We start from the raw sequence: 18,930 nt of genomic DNA on the forward strand, positions 1-18,930 counted from the left end.
CAGTTTTTAGTTTTAGGATCACTTTAGATTCTTAAAAGTTATTGAGAACCCTATGAACTTTAAAAAAATATATATATATTTATTTATTTATTTACTTTGGCTGCCCCAGGTCTTAGTTGTGGCATACGGGATCTTTAGTTGCGGCATGCGTGCGAGTGAGATCTAGTTCCCTGACCAGGGATCCAACCTGGGCCCCCTGCATTGGGAGTGTGGAGTCTTATCCACTGGACCACCAGGGAAGTCCCGAGGACCCTACAAACTTTTATCTACATGGGCTATATCTAGAAATATTGCCTTACTAGTAATTAAGCCAGAAAAATTCAAAATATTTATTAATCCACTTAAAAATAACAATAATAAATCCATTACTTGGTAACATAAATAACATATTTGATATGAAAAATAGATGTATTTTCCAAAACAAAACAAACTTAGTGAGAAAAGTGGCATTATTTTTCATTTTTGCAAATCTCTACTATCTGGCTTAATAGAAGACAGTTGTATTCTTATATCTGCTTCTGTATTCAGTCTATTGTGATGAGGTTTTTGAATGAAGAAGTATATGAAGAAAATCTGGATTCACACAGATATGGTGTTGGAAAAAGTAGTATTTTAATAGCCTTTTCATATAATTACTTCTTTAATACTACTCCAGAACTTGACAAGTAGTTTCTTAAAGGTTGGTTGCAATGTGTTATTTGAAACTATATCAATGACCTTTTCATGCTAACATTAAAATCTATTGGTCTGTCTTGCACTGTGAATGGATTTTTTACTCATATATGATTCTGTGACATCATGCATTGGTCTGTTGGAAAATACTGGTTCACTGAGTTATGCATATCTTCCAGATATTGACACCCTTCATTATATAATATTTTAAAAATTCCCATATGTTAATATCACCATTGATCTCATCAGAGGAATCTTTAAGTGCTGAGAAGCTGTCAATCTCATGGTGACAAATACAAGTTATCCAACATTTTGATTTTTGCTTGAGAGCTCAAATTTTATCATTGGCAACAAATTGACACTTTCCTTGAAGTGAAAGACTCCCTTAATTCATTTTTGAGAAAATGTCTGTCAAATACCCAAGTCTGAATAATCGTAGTCAGTTCTTTAAAATAAATAGTGTTTCATGATAAAAGCAGCTAGTTCAACTTGTAATGCAGCTGCACAAATACTTTTCTCAAGATAACCATCGTTCTTCAGTATGCAGCAGCAGTTATGTGTATTTCCTAATTCATCACACAGAATATTAAGATGTGTTCTCAAGGGTTGAAATTTGATAAAATTAATGACTTTTACTGCTTTATCAAGGACATTCCTAAATGAAAATGCTTTTTTTTTTTTTTTTTTTTTTTAATAAACTGTGTGTTGCAGTGAAGAATGCAATGACTGCTAGTACCATTTGGCCCCATTGCCTTGATTCCCGTTAAATCACCAGCAATTTTGCCTACCATTGCTTCTACGTTATCAGCACAAAAGTCAACACAGTGAAAAAGGTAAATCATGTTTTAGTATTATAATAAAAATAGTTTCGACTTGTTGGATCCTCTGAGGTCTTAGGGACCCCCAGGGTCTAGAGAACCACTTTGAGAACTGCTGTTAAACTGGAATGTAAGCTCCTTGAGGGCAAGGATTTTTCTCTCTTGATCAATGATGTATCCCTTGTACCTGGGCCTGCTGTCATCCTGGAACTTTTTAACCTATCTCAAGTGTTAGACCACTTGTTTTCTGAATCTGGGTCATCTTTGTTCACTCTCTCCTTTTGGTAGAGCACATCCTTCAGTACCTTCCTAAAAAAGGGTGAGTGTGAGGTGTAGTTTTGAGCCTTTGCATATCAGAAAATGTCTTTATTTTCATCTCGTATTAGATCTATGATGGGGCTGAATATAGATTGTAGTTAGAAAATAATTTTCACTTAGAATTTTGAAGGCAAGTCACCATGGTTTGCTATGTTGCTGCTGAGAAGCCCTGTGCCTTTTATTGTGATTCCCCACTTTTTTTTTTTCCACTTTTTTTTTTTTCACACACACACACTGTATTTTATTTTTACAAGAGATAAATACCCATTTTTTTATCTTTAGAAGTTTCTAGGATCTTCTTTGTATTCCTCGTTTCTGAAGTTTTATGAGGTATGTCTGGTATAAGTCTAAATTCATTGTCTCAGGGATTTAGGGCAATTCATGTCTTTCAGTTCTGGAAATTTTAAAAATTATTCTTTGGATATTTTTCTTTATCTCTTTTCTATGCTCTGTTTCTTTTGGAATGCATATCAATTGGATATTGGACTTCCTGGATTGATCCTCTTTTACCTTCTGTTTTTTATCTTTTTATTTTTTTACTTTTCATGAGTGCTTTGATAGTATCTTCTAAGCCTATTGAATTTCTTAGAAATTATCATTTGTTTAAATTTTAAGCTTTCTCTCCTGTTCTATGGATGTTCCTCCTATTCTTGTTTGCTGGATCATCTTCTCATATATTTCTGAGGATATTAACTGATTTTTTAAAAATTTTCTGGTATGTTCCGGGTTTACTATGAGTTGCTTTTTTTTTTTTTTTTCTGTTTGGCTTCTGTCTCTTATGATGAAGTCTTTCATCACATGATTGATTTTCTTTTGTTGTATAATTACTAAAAAGTTAACAAAAAAAGTTTGTAGAAAAAAAGTTTACTGTGGGGAATTCCCTGGTGGTCCAGTGGTTAGGACTTCTTGCTCTCACTGCCAGGTGCCTGGGTTCAATCCCTGGTCAGGGAACTAAGATCCCACAAGCTGCATGGCGCAGCCAAAGAAAAAAAAAAGAAAAAGTTTACTGCGTTCAAGGTTTGGGCTTGGTTATAATACTTTTATAATACTTATGTATCTTCTTCCAGGTACTGTTTAGTTTTTGGAGAAAAGAATCCTCTATCTGAATTCTTGGATCCAAGCACACACAGGGCTACAGTATTTACTGTTAGATTGTAGACTTTCACTTAATCCCTTTAACTTTTAGTTGAGCATCTCTCTGCCATCTTTTACTGTGCCCCTGGACCTGGTGCTTCACTGTTTCATCATTTTTCCAAAATAAACCACCTCTCCTGCTGGGATTGGGGAATAGTAGTCACTTATCTGGGTTGGATGGCAGAGGGGACCTGGGAGATTACTTCTTTTACAGGCTTTCAACCAATTCCCTTGTTTTTTAGTTCTGTGCCTCATTGTGCCTGCTGTGGTATCTGGTGTCTCGAATTCCTGATCCTTTCTGATTTTTGCTATGTGAATTGGCTTTTCTCCTGTTGGAATTCTCTGCAGTTGCTTGATGTTCAGCTTTCTTAGCTCTAAATCCTGCATCTGTTTTTCATTTGCTAAAAATTTGTTGACATATCTTGTCTACTGTTCCTGTTGTTTTCTCCTCTGGTCTCTTTATCCTTGTGCATTTATGCTTTTTTATCTTTTACTCTAATTTTAGTATTTGTTAAACCAGATAATAAATAAAAACTCATCTTAATTTATATGGTTATTTGTGGGTAAAGAAAATTCTTAACTGTTTAAAGGTGAAAACAAGAAAGGAAGAAAGAGACAGGAAATAAGAACAGTTAGATGATCACTATTACTCAATTATGTACAAATTTCTTAATGAAAATACACACACACAGAGATATGTGGTTACATATGATATATAATGGGTATATGGATATAAATATGTAAATGGATATTATATACACACATTTAAATATATATATATGTACATATATACTATATGTATATGTAGGATTTCCTAATCATAGTATTTTGAAAGCTGGAAAGGATCATGGTGATCTTATATGCAGTGCAGTTTTGTTTTCAGTGAGGAAACTGGCTTAGATATGCTAGTGATTTACTGAACATTTCAAAACCAAGTTTTCCCATTGTTTTGTTGAACTGTGAAATGTTAGAAATGTGAACAACTTTGAGGTTCAGAACTATATTTAAAGTCTAATTCTGGCTCCAGGTAAATAGCTTTAAGTCTTGAATTGAGTTATAATAGTGATTTTTCAACTTGTATTGCATTAGAGTCAGGGAAGGGATGGCTCACCTGGTTCTGAAAGCAAAGTTGTAATTTAATGTATTGCTTTCTTTAGAGTAATGATATTTAACTTGAGTAAATATTAAAGGAAAGTGTGAGATTTTTGTTTATCTGATCCATTAACTATTTATCCTATTACATAAGATGGATCTTGCTTTTATGTGACATTGAAAGATAGCTAATACTTAAGATGGATCTTGCTTTTATGTGACATTGAAAGATAGCTAATACTTATTTTAGTAAAAAAATAAAATTGCTTATGAGAATCTAACTTAAAAGTAAGACAAGTAAGCTTCTTATCAGCTAAGTTAATGCCTAAATATAAAAACCTTATATTCTATTTCTGTAATTTTTTTCTTTTGTATACTAAATATACAAATATACCATAGCCATATAGAATATAATTAAAAAAGAGAAAATTTACCCAGTTTCCTCACTTAAATATTATCAGTTGTCTTCATTTTTGCTCTTACTTATTTATACATAGTTTCTTAAATTATAGTCTCTGTACATGCAGTTTTAAATAATGCTATAATGAATATTTTCATGAATATATCTTTTAAGAAAAACTTTCCAGATATATTCCTAGAAATAGGATTGCTTTGTCAGAAAAGCAGCAACATTTTTATGACTCTTTATTTAAATTGCTTAATTGCTTTCTGGAAGGATTATATCACCACTTAATATAGATATTAGTAGTGTGAAGAGTTGACTTGACTTCATTTTTGGTACTTTAGTTAACAATGCTTCATCAACTTTGGTACATTATTTAACACTTCCTCCCTCAAATTTCACAAGTGACGTGGTGATGGTGTATTGATTCAGTTTGGTTTTTAAAAAAATTTATTTAACTTTTATTTACTTATCTTTGGCTGCGTTGGGTCTTCGTTGCTGTGTGCGGGCTTTCTCTCATTGCAGCAAGTGAGGGCTACTCTGTTGTGGTGCGTAGGCTTCTCATTGCGGTGGCTTCTCTTGTTGTGGAGCACGGGCTCTAGGCGCACGGGTTTCAGTAGTTGTGGCTCACAGGCTCAGTAGTTGTGGCTCGCAGGCTCTAGAGCGCAGGCTCAGTAGTTGTGGCGCACGGGCTTAGTTGCTCTGTGGCATGAGGGATCTTTCCGGACCGGGCTCAAACCCGTGTCCCCTGCATTGGCAGGCGGATTCTTAACCACTGCACCACCAGGGAAGTCCCAATTTGTACATTGTTGATGGTTAATGAGGTCTTTTTTTCTTTTTTCTTAATATATTTATTTATTTGGTTGCGCCGGTCTTAGTTGTGGGAGGCAGGCTCCTTAGTTGTGGCAGGCGAACTCCTTAGTTGCGGCTCACGGGCTCCTTAGTTGCGGCTCGTGAGCTCCTTAGTTGTGGCTCGCTGGCTCCTTAGTTGTGGCATGCTAATTCTTAGTTGCAGCATGCATGTGGGATCTAGTTCCTGGACCAGGGATTGAACCTGGGCCCCCTGAATTGGTAGCATGGAGTCTTAACCACTGTGGCACCAGGGAAGTCCTCCAATGAGGTCTTATCCATTTAAAATTTTAGAATTTTCAGTTAGAAAAATGTAACTCTAAAAGATAGTAAAATATCTGTTATCTTTAGGGAAATATGAGAATATAGTTAGTTGATCCCTAAACCAAATATCATATAATTAACAATAAATGCAACTTAAATTATAAGGAAATTGTTATAATGAACTGTCCTCAGGGCTGACTCTTTTTGGGAGACATTTGAAAAAATTTAGGACAAGTTTACATTGTTCATAAATTGTAAAAACAGTTAACTGATAGAGCTAGAAGACTGTATTAGAGCTGTTTCTCTTGTCTTGTTAAGAAGACTTGTACATTTAAAATTTTACTTTAAATAAGACATTTTAAATTTTTACATAGTTAAAAAAAATTACTGTATTGAATTTCATCCATTGTGCCATTATGTTAGAAATAATTTTCTTTGAATTTAAACCTGTAGAAATGGGACGTCGGTCATCTGATACTGAAGAAGAAAGCAGAAGCAAGAGAAAAAAGAAACACCGTAGACGGTCTTCTTCAAGTAGTTCTTCAGATAGTAGAACATATAGCCGAAGGAAAGGTGGAAGGAAGTCAAGGTCAAAGTCAAGATCTTGGTCCAGAGATCTTCAGCCTCGCTCACATTCTTATGATAGAAGGTGATTTTCATAATTTTACTTATGTAGTAGTGAGAGTAACATTCTTTAGAGTTCGTATGTTTCTGTGCTTTTAATTTTTCTGGGTAAAACACTTTTCTTTTTGTGGTTATATATTTATGAGTCTCAACCCCCAAAGGGTTTTGTTTTGTTTTCCCCCAGGCCCAGCGCGTGGGTCTTCATCCTTTGTCTGTCCTTTGTAGACGAGAAGATACAAACTGGTATAGTTCTCATACCATATTAGTATCTGATAATATTTGGGAGGCAAGTAATATCTGATTATATTTTATTTCAGACGAAGGCATCGATCAAGCAGTAGCTCTTCTTATGGCTCTAGAAGAAAACGAAGTCGAAGTCGTTCAAGGGGTCGAGGGAAATCCTATAGAGCTCAGAGATCTAGGTCAAAAAGCAGAACAAGAAGGTATGCCATATCAGATGTTTATTGCTTTGTAACACACTGTCCCCAAATTTAGTGACTTAAAGCAATAATCATTTCTTTTTTCATGATGTACAGTTTTGACTGAGCTTAGCTAGCAGTTCTTCTGCTAGTCTCATCTGGGGTCACTTATGTGGTTCTAGTTATCTGATAGCTTGACTGAAACTGGATGGTCCAGTGTGGTGTCATACAGTATCTGGCATTTGGTGCTGGCTATTGGCTGTTGGCTGGGGGTCCCTTAGTTTCCCTGTGACTTCTCATCCTCCAGTAGGAATGGCTGGGCTTTTTCACATGATAGAGGAAGTATTTCAAGAAGAACAGAAGTTGCAAAATCTCTTAAGGTCTAGCTTCAGAAATAACCCAGTGTGTTATGGAGTGAATGTTTGTGTCCCCCCTAAATTCATATATTGAAGTCCCAACCCCCAGTGAAACTGTAATTGGAGATAGTGTCTTTATGGAGGTAATTAAAGTTAAATAAGGTCAAAAGGGTGAGGTCCTAATCCAATAAGGCTAGTGGCCTTATAAGAAGAGAGGGAGAGATCTTTCTCTCTCTTTGAGCATGCACTAAGAGGAAAGGCCTTGTGAGGACACAGTGAAAAAGTGGCCACCTACAAACCAGGAAGAGCTCTTATCAGGAACCAGTCAGCTGGCATATTGATCTTTGACTTTACAACCTCTGTGAGAAATATGTTTCTGTTGTTTAAGCTGCCCAGTCTATGGTATTTTGTTATAGGAGCCTGAGCAGACGTGATGTCACTCCACCTGCATTTTCTGGCTGTGCTCAAGGGCAAATAATACAGAGCATGGCCTATCTGGAGAGGGTTGTACGTTTTGGATAATGCTAGAAAATATGGTTGAATCGGATGGGGACCATGGTATGGAGGGACTTGATAGAAGCAGGTATTCAGAAGTTATTGAAGGTTTTTGAGAAGAAGAGTGCTAGGATAAAAACAGCATTTTAGGAAGATCAGTTTCTTTTCTCTGTTTAGTTTTTCATTCTATTAGGCTCTAGTTGTGGGGGTATATTAGCAGCCTGATTTTATTATCTGGGCATAAAATTCTATAAATCTCTCTGAATCTGAAGTTGGATAATAGCAGTAAAGTCCAAATGTTTAACTTTTCTGGTCTTGTATTATTTGGCCTCAGCCTCCTCTCCTTTGTACACACACAACATACACGCAAGCCATTCTGTGTTACATGCCTTTTGTTCTCCATCTATGTCTCTGAGTTGCTAGCTTTGTTTCTTTGAGCATGCTCTTTCTTCCAGTTTCTTATATTATCTCTACTTTGAGAAGTTTTCCTACCCTTTAGTGTTCAGTTCTATTTAATCTCTAATTTTCTTCTTCCTTAAATCCTTCTTTGATTTTTACCTTTTCACTCCCAAGTCAAATTTAATCCATCCTTTCTCTGACTCACCATCACAGTTGATTCCTGATTTGTAACAGTTACATTATGAACATTGTTTTTGTTATTCTCATATATTGTAAACTCTTGCAGGGCAATCTCTTGGTACCTAATATAATGCCTTGCTTGTAGAAGCTGATTACCAGAAAACAACTTCAGTTGAAAATTTCCTGTCAGTGAGAATAGAAATAATAATCCATGCTTTTGTGTGGTCTTCTACATTTTGTAGAGTATTTCCATACACACTTTATAAGTCAATGACATTTTGATTAGGAAAATACAAGTCACTCAGTTCCAAGCATCAGGGTTTTAAGATGGGGAATTAAAGGCTTATGTAACCTTTGGAGGGGCTCAGGGAATTAGGGAAGCTCTTATTATTTTAGCCTAAGCGTGGAAGCTGCTTCTTTTCTTAGAAGTCACTGGAAATCTTAAGAACTCTGGGTTTGTAGCACCAAAGTGTGTGGTTCTCAAGAAACTACTTACCAGGAAGCTGCTTCTCTACCCAAGTATCTACCTATTACTTCCTACAGAGGGGAATCTGCAGATGTTAATTTCTTCTCTTTTGCAGTGCAAGGAAGACTTTAAAAGGAATGGCAGTGGACATCTAGTCAGCAACAAATTATCCAGCACACATGCATTTTACTAAATGTTTTGAGTTTTGTAACTGGCAGGCTGTCACGCAGGGTAATACCTTCATTTTGTATATGAGGAAGCAAGTTCAGAGGTTTATTCAAAACAGCAACTTCTCAGAATCTTGCATCGACACTTCTGCATTTAACTGCAATAACTAAATAATCTGGAGACACTGAAAAGTCCTACATTTTGAGAAAATACTTTATCCATGTTTTATACACAACATTATTTTGGTAATGTATTTTAGGAATTTATTCTTCAAAATGTTTAAACTAAATGAGTTTCTAGGTTAATCTTGGTTTAAGAAGAAAATTGAACAACTCATTCTTTGAACAGTTTAGTTAACTAAGACTTTAATTTAAATAAAGAAGTTGTAAGTACATTCGTTCCTTAATATGTACAGGGGATTGATTCCAGAACCTGCTGCAGGTACCAAAATCTGAGGATTCTCAGGTCCCATGGTTGGCCTTCTGTATCCACGGTTCCGCATCTACATATCCAACCAACTGTGGATCGTGTAGTGTTATAGTATTTTCTTTAAAGTTTTTATTTATTTATTTATTTATTTTTGGCTGTGTTGGGTCTTCGTTGTTGTGCGTGGTCTTTCTCTAGTTGCGGAGAGCGGGGGCTACTCTTCATGCGGTTCACGGGCTTCTTGTTGCTGTGGCTTCTGTTGTTGCAGAGCACAGGCTCTAGGCGCATGGGCTTCAGTAGTTGTGGCTCGCACGCTCAGTAGTTGTTGCTTGCACGCTCTAGAGTGCAGGCTCAATAGTTGTGGTGCACGGGCTTATTTGCTCCATGGCATGTGGATCTTCCCGGACCAGTGCTCGAACCAATGTCCCCTGCATTGGCAGGCGGATTCTTAACACTGCACCACCAGGGACGTCCCTTTGTTTTAGTTTTTATTTTACATTGGAGTATAGTTTTATTTTTTTTATTTTTTTGTTTTTAAATTTTAGTTTTGGCTGCATTGGGTCTTCATTGTTGCAAGCGGGCTTTCTCTAATTGTGGTGAGCGGGGGATACTCTTCATTGCTGTGCGCGGGCTTCTCATTGTGGTGGCTTTTGTTGCAGAGCATGGGCTCTAGGCGTGTGGGCTTCAGTAGTTGTATCATGTGGGCTCAGTAGTTGTGGCTCACGGGCTGTAGAGCACAGGCTCAGTAGTTGTAGCGCACAGGCTTAGTTGCTCTGTGGCATGTGGGATATTCCCGGACCAGGGCTCGAACCCGTGTCCCCTGCATTGGCAGGTGGATTCTTAACCACTGCTCCACCAGGGAAGCCCTTGGAGTATAGTTGATGGACAATGTTGTGTTAGTTTCAGGTGTACAGCAAAGTGATTCAGTTATACGTATACATGTATGTATTCTTTCTCAAATTCTTTTCCCATTTAGGTTGTTATATAATATCGAGCAGAGTTTCCTGTGCTATACAGTAGGTCCTTGTTGGTTATCCATTATATATATTTTTATTTTTATTATTTTTTTAAATTAATTAATTAATTTATTTATGGCTGTGTTGGGTCTTCGTTTCTGTGCGAGGGCTTTCTCTAGTTGCGGCAAGTGGGGGCCACTCTTCATCGCGGTGCGTGGGCCTCTCATTATTGTAGCGTCTCTTGTTGCGGAGCACAGGCTCCAGACGCGCAGGCTCAGTAACTGTGGCTCACAGGCCTAATTGCTCCACGGCATGTGGGATCTTCCCAGACCAGGGCTCGAACCTGTGTCCCCTGCATTGGCAGGCAGATTCTCAACCACTGCGCCACCAGGGAAGCCCGGTTATCCATTTTAAATATAGCAGTGTGTACGTGTCAATCCCAAACTTCCTAACTATCCCTTCCCCCCACCTTTTCCCTGGTAACCATAAGTTCAGTACTGCAGTATTTATTGAAAAAAAATCCACGTATAAATGGACCCTCACAGTTCAAACCCATGTTGTTCAAGGGTTAACTGTAGTGAGTTTTTCAAAGAAAAAGTACTATGTGATTCTAAATTTACAGGTACGTTGTTAATGATCTCTGTGCTTTTTAATAGAAAAGAGTGATTTCAGTCATGCGAAATCAAATACTTTCACAAAACTTTGTTGTTACATGTCTAAAAAACAAGATGAAGCATGTTTTGAGGGATGGCAGAAGGAGGGAAATCAAATGTGTGAAGTTGCTGCAAGTTCCGTGGATAACTTATAGAGTAATTTGATGATTATGCTTTTTAGTATAGTTTTTATATTCTTCTTGAAGTACTCAAGTTGTGACATGTATCATGTCACTTCCTTTTAAAACAGTAAGAAACCTACTATTATTCACAGTATATTTACTTGTTTCCTCAATTCTAGGACACACAGGAAGTAGTTACAAAATTGCTGATATGTACCACTTTGAAAAGCAAACTTATAGAGTCAGATATTTTTTATGGTTCTTTTTATCTTTACTCTGGGGTATTTGGTTCTCCTCTCCACTTTATTATGGTTAGTTTCTTTGAAGAGTTAGGTTCATTTGTTTCTGTTTATATTTCATTTTAAGTTTTTTTATCCCCTAAGTTTTTAAATTGTATTTACTTTTTGGTCCCCCCGCCTTTATTTTAGTATGTGAAACATTAACATGGTTCCAGAAGACAGCACTATAAAAGGTGTGCATGGAGAAGTATCATGCCCCTTTATACCGTCTATCCTGTTCCTAACCACCTCCTAGAACTAATCCTATTAGTTTGTGTTTTAGCTTTCCTCCATTTCTTTTTAAACAAAGTAGTGGTTATATATATGGCATACTATAGATACTCTTTGCACTTTGCTTTTTCTATTTACTAATATATCTTGGAAATCACTATATCAATTAATAGTACTCTTACTCATTTTTTTATAGCTGCTTATTGTACTTCATTGTGTGGCTGTATCATGATTTGTTTAGCCAGTTTCCTAGGTATGGACCTTAAAGACAGTGCCAAAATTTTACAGTTACTAAAAAGCTGTCATGAATAACCTGGTGCTTGAGTATTTTTGTATTGTTGGAGGTGTATCTTCAGGGGAAATTCCTAGAAGTGGGATTGCTGAATCAAAAGGTAAATAAGTTTGTAATTTTGTTGGAAATTGCTGAATTCCTCTCAGTAATGTAAGAGAGTTCTGTTTCCTCACAGTCTTACTGACAGAATGTCATTTTAATTTTTTATTTGATTTTATTTTTTAATTGAAATTTATTTATTTTTTACTAATTATGATTAGTTTTATTTTAATTGAAGTATAATTGACTTACAATATTATATTAGTTTCAAGTGTAAAACATAGTGATATTTTTATATGTTATATCATTTTATACATTTTATACAAAATGATCACCACAGTAAGTCTAGGTCTGTCACTGTACAAAGTTATCACAATATTACTGATTATATTTCTTATGCTGTACTCTTATAGTCCCTTGACTTATTTTGTAACTGGAAGTTTGTTCCTCTTAATCTCCCTCACCTATTTCACTCATCCCCTGCAACCCCCTCCCCCTAGCAACCATCAGAAGGTTGGTTGTATGTGAATCTGTTTCTGTTTTGTTATGTCTGTTCATTTGTTTTGTTTTTTAGATTTCACATATAAGTGAAATCGTATGGAATTTGTCTTTTTCGGTCTGACTTATTTCACTTAGCATAATACCCTTTAGGTCCGGGTTGTCACAAATGGCAAGATTTCATTCTTTTTTATGGCTGAGGAATAGTCCATTGTATATATGTATGATATCTTTATTCATTCATTTATCCATGGACACTTAGGTTGCTTCCATGTTGGCTATTGTAAATAATGCTGCAGTGAACAAAGGGGTGCATATATCTTTTCAAATTATTGTTTTTGTTTTCTTGGAAAAATACCCAAAAGTGGTATTGCTGGATTGTATGGTAGTTCTATTTTTAATTTTTTTGAGGAACCTCTATACCGTTTCCCGTAGTGCCTGTATCAATTTACATTCCCACCAACAGTGCACAAAGGTTCCCTTTTCTCTACATCTTTGCCAACACTTGTTATTTGTTGTCTTTTTGGTAATAGCCATTCTGACAGGTGTGAGGTGATATCTCATTGTTGTTCTAATTTGCATTTTCCTCATGATTAGTGATATTGAACATCTTTTCATGTGTCTGTTGGTCATCTGTATGTTTTCTTTGGAAAAATGTCTATTCAGCTCTTCAGCTCATTTTATAATCAGTTGTTTGTTTTTTTGATGTTGAGTTGTATGAGTTCATTGTATATTTTCGATATTAACCCATTATCAGATATATCATTTGCAAATATCTTCTGCCATTCAGTAGGCTGCCTTTTGGTTTTGTCGATAGTTTCCTTCACTGTGCAAAAGCTTTTTGGTTTGATGTAGTCCCATTTGTTTATTTTTGCTTTTGTTTCCCTTGCTTAAGGAGAAACATATTGCTAAGACCAATGTCAAAGAGCATACTGCCTTTTTCTTCTAAACGTTTTATGTTTTCAAATCTTAAATTTACGTCTTTAATCCATTTTGAGTGTATGTTTGTGTATGGTGTGAAAAAGTAGTCCAGTTTGATTCTTTTGCATGTAATTTTCCAGTTTTCCTAGCACCATTTATTGAAGAGGTTGTCTTTTCCCTATTGTATGTTCTTACCTTCTTTGCTGTAGATTAATTACCCATGTTAAGTGTGGGTTCATTTCTGGGCTATGTATTCTGTTCCATTGAGCTATGTGTCTGTTTTTGTGCTAGTACCACACTGTTTTGGTTACTTTTGCTTTGTAGTACAGTTTGAAAGTAGGGAGCGTAATACCTTCATCTTTGTTCTTCTTTCTCAAAATTATTTTGGCTCTTTGGGTTCTTTTGTGTTTCCATACAAATTTTAGAATTATTTGTTCTAGCTGTGTGAAAAATGTCATGTGTATTTTGATAGGGATTGCATTGTATGTCTTCTTTTGAAAACTCTTTGTCCAGATCTTCTGTCCCTTTTTTAATTGGATTGTTTGTTTTTTGCTATTGAGTTATATGAGTTTTTTTTTTCTTTTTTTCCCACTCTTGTTTTTTTTTAATTGAAGTATAGTTGATTTACAATGCTGTGCCAACCTCTGCTGTACAGCAGAGTGACTCAGTTACACACATATAGACATGCTTTTTTAAATATTCTTTTCCATTACGGTTTATCACAGGATATTGAGTATAGTTTCCTGTGCTATACATTAGGACCCTGTTGTTTATCCACTCTAAATGTAATAGTTTGCCTCTACCAACCCCAAACTCCCAATCCATTCCTCTCCCTCCCCCCCTCCCCTTTGGCAATCACAAGTCTGTTCTCTATGAGTCTGCTTCTGTTTTGCAGATAGGTTCATTTGTGCCATATTCTAGATTCCACATATACATGATATCATACAGTATTTGTCTTTCTCTTTCTGACTTACTTCACTTAGTATGATAATCTCTAGTTGCATCCATGTTGCTGCAAATGGCATTATTTCATTCTTTTTTATGGCTGAGTAGTATTCCACTGTATATATGTACCACATCTTCTTTATCCATTCATCTGTTGATGGACATTTAGGTAGTTTCCATGTCTTGGCTATTGTGAACAGTGCTGCTATGAACATAGGGGTGCATGTGTCTTTTTGAATTGTAGTTTTGTCTGGGTATATTCCCAGGAGTTGGATTGCTGAATCATATGGTAATTCTATTTTTAGTTTTCTGAGGAACCTCCACACTGTTTTCCATAGTGGCGGTACCAACTTACATTCCCACCAGCAGTGTAGGAGGGTTAGCTTTTCTCCACACCCTCTTCAGTATCTGTTATTTGTAGACTTTTTAATGATGGCCATTCTGACTGGTGTGAGGTGGTAGCTCACTGCACTTTTGATGTGCATTTCTCTAATAATGAGTGATGTTGAGCATCTTTTCATGTGCCTACTGGCCATCTGTATGTCTTCTTTGGAGAAATGTCTATTAAGGTCTTCTGCCCATTTTTTGATTGAGTTGTTTGTTTTGTTGTTGTATGAGCTGTTTGTATACTTTGGAGATTAAGCCCATGTCTATCGCATCATTTGCAGATATTTTCTCCCATTCAGTAGGTTGTCTTTTCGTTTCGTTTTGTTTTTTTTTTCTTTAATGGTCTCCTTTGCTGTGCAGAAGCTTGTAAGTTTGATTAGGTTCCATTTGTTTATTTCTATTGCCTTAGGAGACTGCCCTAAGAAAACATTGGTATGATTTATGTCAAAGAATGTTTTGCCCGTGCTCTTTTCTAGGAGTTTTATGGTATCATGTCTTGTGCTTAAGTCTTTAAGCCATTTTGAGTTTGTTTTTTTTTTGTGCATGGTGTGAGGGTGTGTTCTAACTTCATTGATTTACATGCAGCTGTCCAACTTTCCCAGCACCACTTGCTGAAGAGACTGTCTTTTTCCCATTTTATATTCTCGCCTCTGTTGTCGAAGATTAATTGACTGTAGGTGTGTGGGTTTATTTCTGGGCTCTCTATTCTGTTCCATTGATCCGTATGCCTGTTTTTGTACCAGTACCATACTGCTTTGATTACTGTAGCTTTGTACTATTGTAAAAATATGGAGCACTTCACGAATTTGCATGTCATCCTTGTGCAGAGGCCATGCTAGTCTTCTCTGTATCATCCCAGTTTTAGTATATGTGCTGCTGAAGCAAGCACTGTATGAGTTTCTTATATACAGTTGACCCTTGAACGACACCGGTTTGAACTGCAAGGATCCACTTATATGTCAGTTTTTTCCAATACATATGAACTGTAGTACTACACTATTGAGTTTGGTTGAATCCATGGATGTGTATCTGGGGATGTGGAGGGTTGAAAGTTATATGAGGATTTTTGACTGTGGCAGCGAGGGAGGAGTTGATACCCCAACCCCTGAGTTCTTCAAGAGTCATCTGTATTTTGGATATTAACTTGTTATTAGATATGTGATTTACACATATCTTCTCCCATTCAGTACATTGCCTTTTCATTTTATTGATAGTTTCCTTTGCTGTGCAGAAACCTTTTCGTTTAATGTAGCTATATTTGTTGATTTTTGCTTTTGTTGTCTATTCCCAAAAATCATTGCCAAGACTTATGTCAAGGATATTTTCCCCTATGTTTTATTCTAGGAGTTTTGTGGTTTCAGGTCTTATGTCTAAGTCTTAAATCCATTTTGAGTTCATTTTTGTGTATGGTGTAAGATAGTGGCCCAGTTTCATTCTTTTACACATGACTATCCAGCTTTCTCAACACCATTTATTGAAGAGAGTGTTCTTTCCTCACTGTATAGTCTTGACTTCTTTGATGTAAATTAATTGATGATATGCACATGGGTTTATTTCTGAGCTCTCTAATCTGTTCCATTGATCTATGTGTCTGTTTTTATGCTGAAACCATATTGTTTTGAATGCTTTGTAATATAGATTGAAATCAGGAAGCATGATTCCTCTAGCTTTTTCTTTTTTCTCAAGACTGTTTTGGCTATTTGGTGTCTTTTGTGGTCCATACAAATTTTAGGATTGTTTGTTCTAATTCTGTGAAAATGCCATTGGAATTTTGATAGAGATTGCATTGAATATGTATATTATTTTTAATAATATGGATTATGTTAATTTTATACCCTGATGCCTTACTCAATTCTGTTATTGCTTGAGTTAGTTTTAGCATTGATTCTCTAGGGTTTATCAGATACACTATCATGTTGTCTGCAAATAGAAATAGTTTTACTTCTTTTCCAATTTTTATTCTTCCATTTGCTTTCTCTCATCTAATTGCATTGGCTTTTACTTCCAGTAAAATATTGAATACCAGTGGAGGTGATATACATCCTTGTCTTTTTCCTGATTTTAGTGTAAAAGCTCCTAGTGTTTCCTTATGAAGAAATATACTGGCTCTGGGGCTAAAGTATATATATTTTGTCATGTTAAGAGAGGATCTGTCACTTTGTTTTTGTTTTTTTCCAGGAATGGATATTGAATTTTGTTGAAGGCTTTTTCATCATCTGTGGATAGAATCAAGTTTTGTTTTGTTTTTTTCCCTTAGATCTATTAAGGAACTAATCTTGCTTTTCTGGAATAAATCTCAATTGGTCTTGGTGCAGTGTTTTCTTGATGTGGGATTCTGTTCACTAATTTTTAAGTTTAGTACTTTTATAGTCATACGTGATGTTGGGTTTTTTTTTACATCGTGTTTATCAGTTATTCTCTTATCATTATTCTTGCTTCATACAAAAATTTGGTAAGTTTTCCTTCATTTTTAATGCTCTGGAACTATTTGTGGAGCATTGGGATTGTCTGGTATTCAGAGTTTTGGTAGATTTGTGAAACCATCTGGGCCTGGTGCTTTTTTTGTTGAATGGTGCATTGATAACTTTATTTCTTCAACAGAAATAGGTCAATTTAAACTTTATATTTCTCATAGGTTTCATTTTGGTAAACTATTTTTCTAGTATATTACCTATTTAATCTATATTTTGAAATTTATTTGCCTAGAAGTCTGGAAAGTAGTTTCTTATGATTTCAACTTTTTTTTCTTCTGTTTCAATGCTTATTTTCCTCTTGTCATTTATTATGTTGTTTATCTATGCTTTCTCCTTTGCTTTATTGAGTTGGCTGGTTGATTATCTATTTTGTTAATTTAAAAGAAATCATTTTGACTTATTATTTAGATCTTTTTCTCCATTTTCTACCTTATTAATTTCTGCTTTTATCCTTATTTTCTGCTTTGTGCTTTCTTTGGTTTACTTTGTTATTCTTTTTCAAGTATTTGGAGCTGCTAATTTATTTATATTTGTATTTCATTTCTATTGATAAGAGTGTTTAAGTGTATGGATGTTCTTTTAATCACTGCTTCAAATATATCCCATAGATTTTTTTCAACATATTTTTATGAGAAATTTCAAGCATACAGCAAAATTGAATTTTACAGTGAAGACCCATATATCCACCGCCTAGATATTACCATTAACATTTTATTTATCACATATCCATTTGTCTATTTCTCTCACTATCCATTAATTTATCCGAATTTTTTGATGCATTTCCAGTTTCAGGCATCAGTAGGCTTTCCCCTTAAATACTTCAGCATACTTATGAGTAAGTAGAGTTCAGTATTCCTTTATAAATTTTTTTCTTCTTAAAAAAAAATTTATTTATTTATTTTTGGCTGCATTGGGTCTTTGTTGCCGTGTGCGGGCTTTTCTGTAGTTGCAGCGAGCAGGGGCTACTCATTGTTGCAGTGCGCAGACTTCTCATTGTGGTGGCTTCTCTTGTTGCGGAGCACAGGCTCTAGGTGCACAGGCTTCAGTAGTTGTGGCTTGCGGGCTCTAGAGTGCAGGCTCAGTAGTTGTGGCACGTGGGCTTAGTTGCTCCGCAGAATGTGGGATCGTCCCAGACCAGGGATCAAACCTGTGTCTCCTGCATTAGCAGGTGGATTCTTAACCACTGTGCCACCAGGGAAGTCCCTAAATTTTTCCTTTTGAAAACAAAACTTTGACATTTTTCTTTGAGGCAAAATTTATATACATTGAAATGTACAAATTCTAAGCATACACTTGCTGTGTTTTGGTGCATGTATATACCTTCCAAAATATATTACTATTACCCCAGAAAGTTCCCTTATAATTTTTGACAATTAATTCCTGCTTACATTCTCCTTAGAGGTAACCACTGTTTTGACTTTTTTCTACCGTAGATTAGTGTTCATGAGTGTTAAAAATTTTTATTCAGCATGATACGTTTGAGATTCATTCATGTTGCTGTGTATGTCAGTAGTTCATTTCTTTTTATTGTTGAATAGTATTCTATTGTATGGATATGTTACATTTTTTTCTAGAATTTTATGTATATATAATCACATAGTAGTGATATTTTACATAGTAGTGATATTTTACAAGGGCCTTCTTACAGTAAGCATAATGCTTTGATGTATGTATCATTACTTCATTCCTGTTTATTGCTAGTAGTGAACTACCACAGTTTATCTATTTTCTTGTTATGGACTCCTGGGCTATTTCTGGGTTGGGCTATTATGAATAAAGCTACTACAAACATTTCTTTTACAAGTCTTTTTTGTGGATATCTATATTCATTTCTCTTAAGTGAAAATCTAGTAATGGAACTTCTGAGTCATAGTGTAGGTGTCTATTTTAGTTTTTTTTTAAAAATTAATTAATTAATTAATTAATTTATTTTTGGCTGTGTTGGGTCTTCATTTCTGTGCGAGGGCTTTCTCTAGTTGTGGCAAGCGGGGGCCACTCTTCATCGCAGTGCGCGGGCCTCTCACTGTCACGGCCTCTCTTGTTGCGGAGCA

The 18,930-nt window shown here is 35.7% G+C and overlaps 1 protein-coding gene and 1 non-coding gene across 8 annotated transcripts in view; one reads left to right on the forward strand and one right to left on the reverse strand.

Annotated features, from left to right (window-relative positions):
- Positions 1-18,930, forward strand: part of RSRC1 (arginine and serine rich coiled-coil 1) — a 425,567-nt gene that overhangs the window by 7,267 nt on the left and 399,370 nt on the right. For 5 of the 7 annotated variants that reach the window (XM_068546163.1, XM_068546166.1, XM_068546167.1 and 2 more), the window contains exons 2-4: positions 1,384-1,505; positions 6,004-6,199; positions 6,492-6,617. In XM_068546163.1, the coding sequence (XP_068402264.1) occupies positions 6,006-6,199; positions 6,492-6,617 (320 nt within the window). In that variant the 5' untranslated portion in view covers positions 1,384-1,505; positions 6,004-6,005. The remainder of the gene's footprint in view (positions 1-1,383; positions 1,506-6,003; positions 6,200-6,491; positions 6,618-18,930) is intronic. The other 2 variants (XM_068546165.1, XM_068546164.1) reach the window with 1 other exon arrangement.
- Positions 15,188-15,294, reverse strand: LOC137766904 (U6 spliceosomal RNA). Its single transcript, XR_011074432.1, has one exon. It is a non-coding gene; the product is annotated as a U6 spliceosomal RNA (small nuclear RNA).

Source organism: Eschrichtius robustus, chromosome 6 (assembly GCF_028021215.1).
Source record: "Eschrichtius robustus isolate mEscRob2 chromosome 6, mEscRob2.pri, whole genome shotgun sequence".
Lineage (NCBI taxonomy): Eukaryota > Metazoa > Chordata > Mammalia > Artiodactyla > Eschrichtiidae > Eschrichtius > Eschrichtius robustus.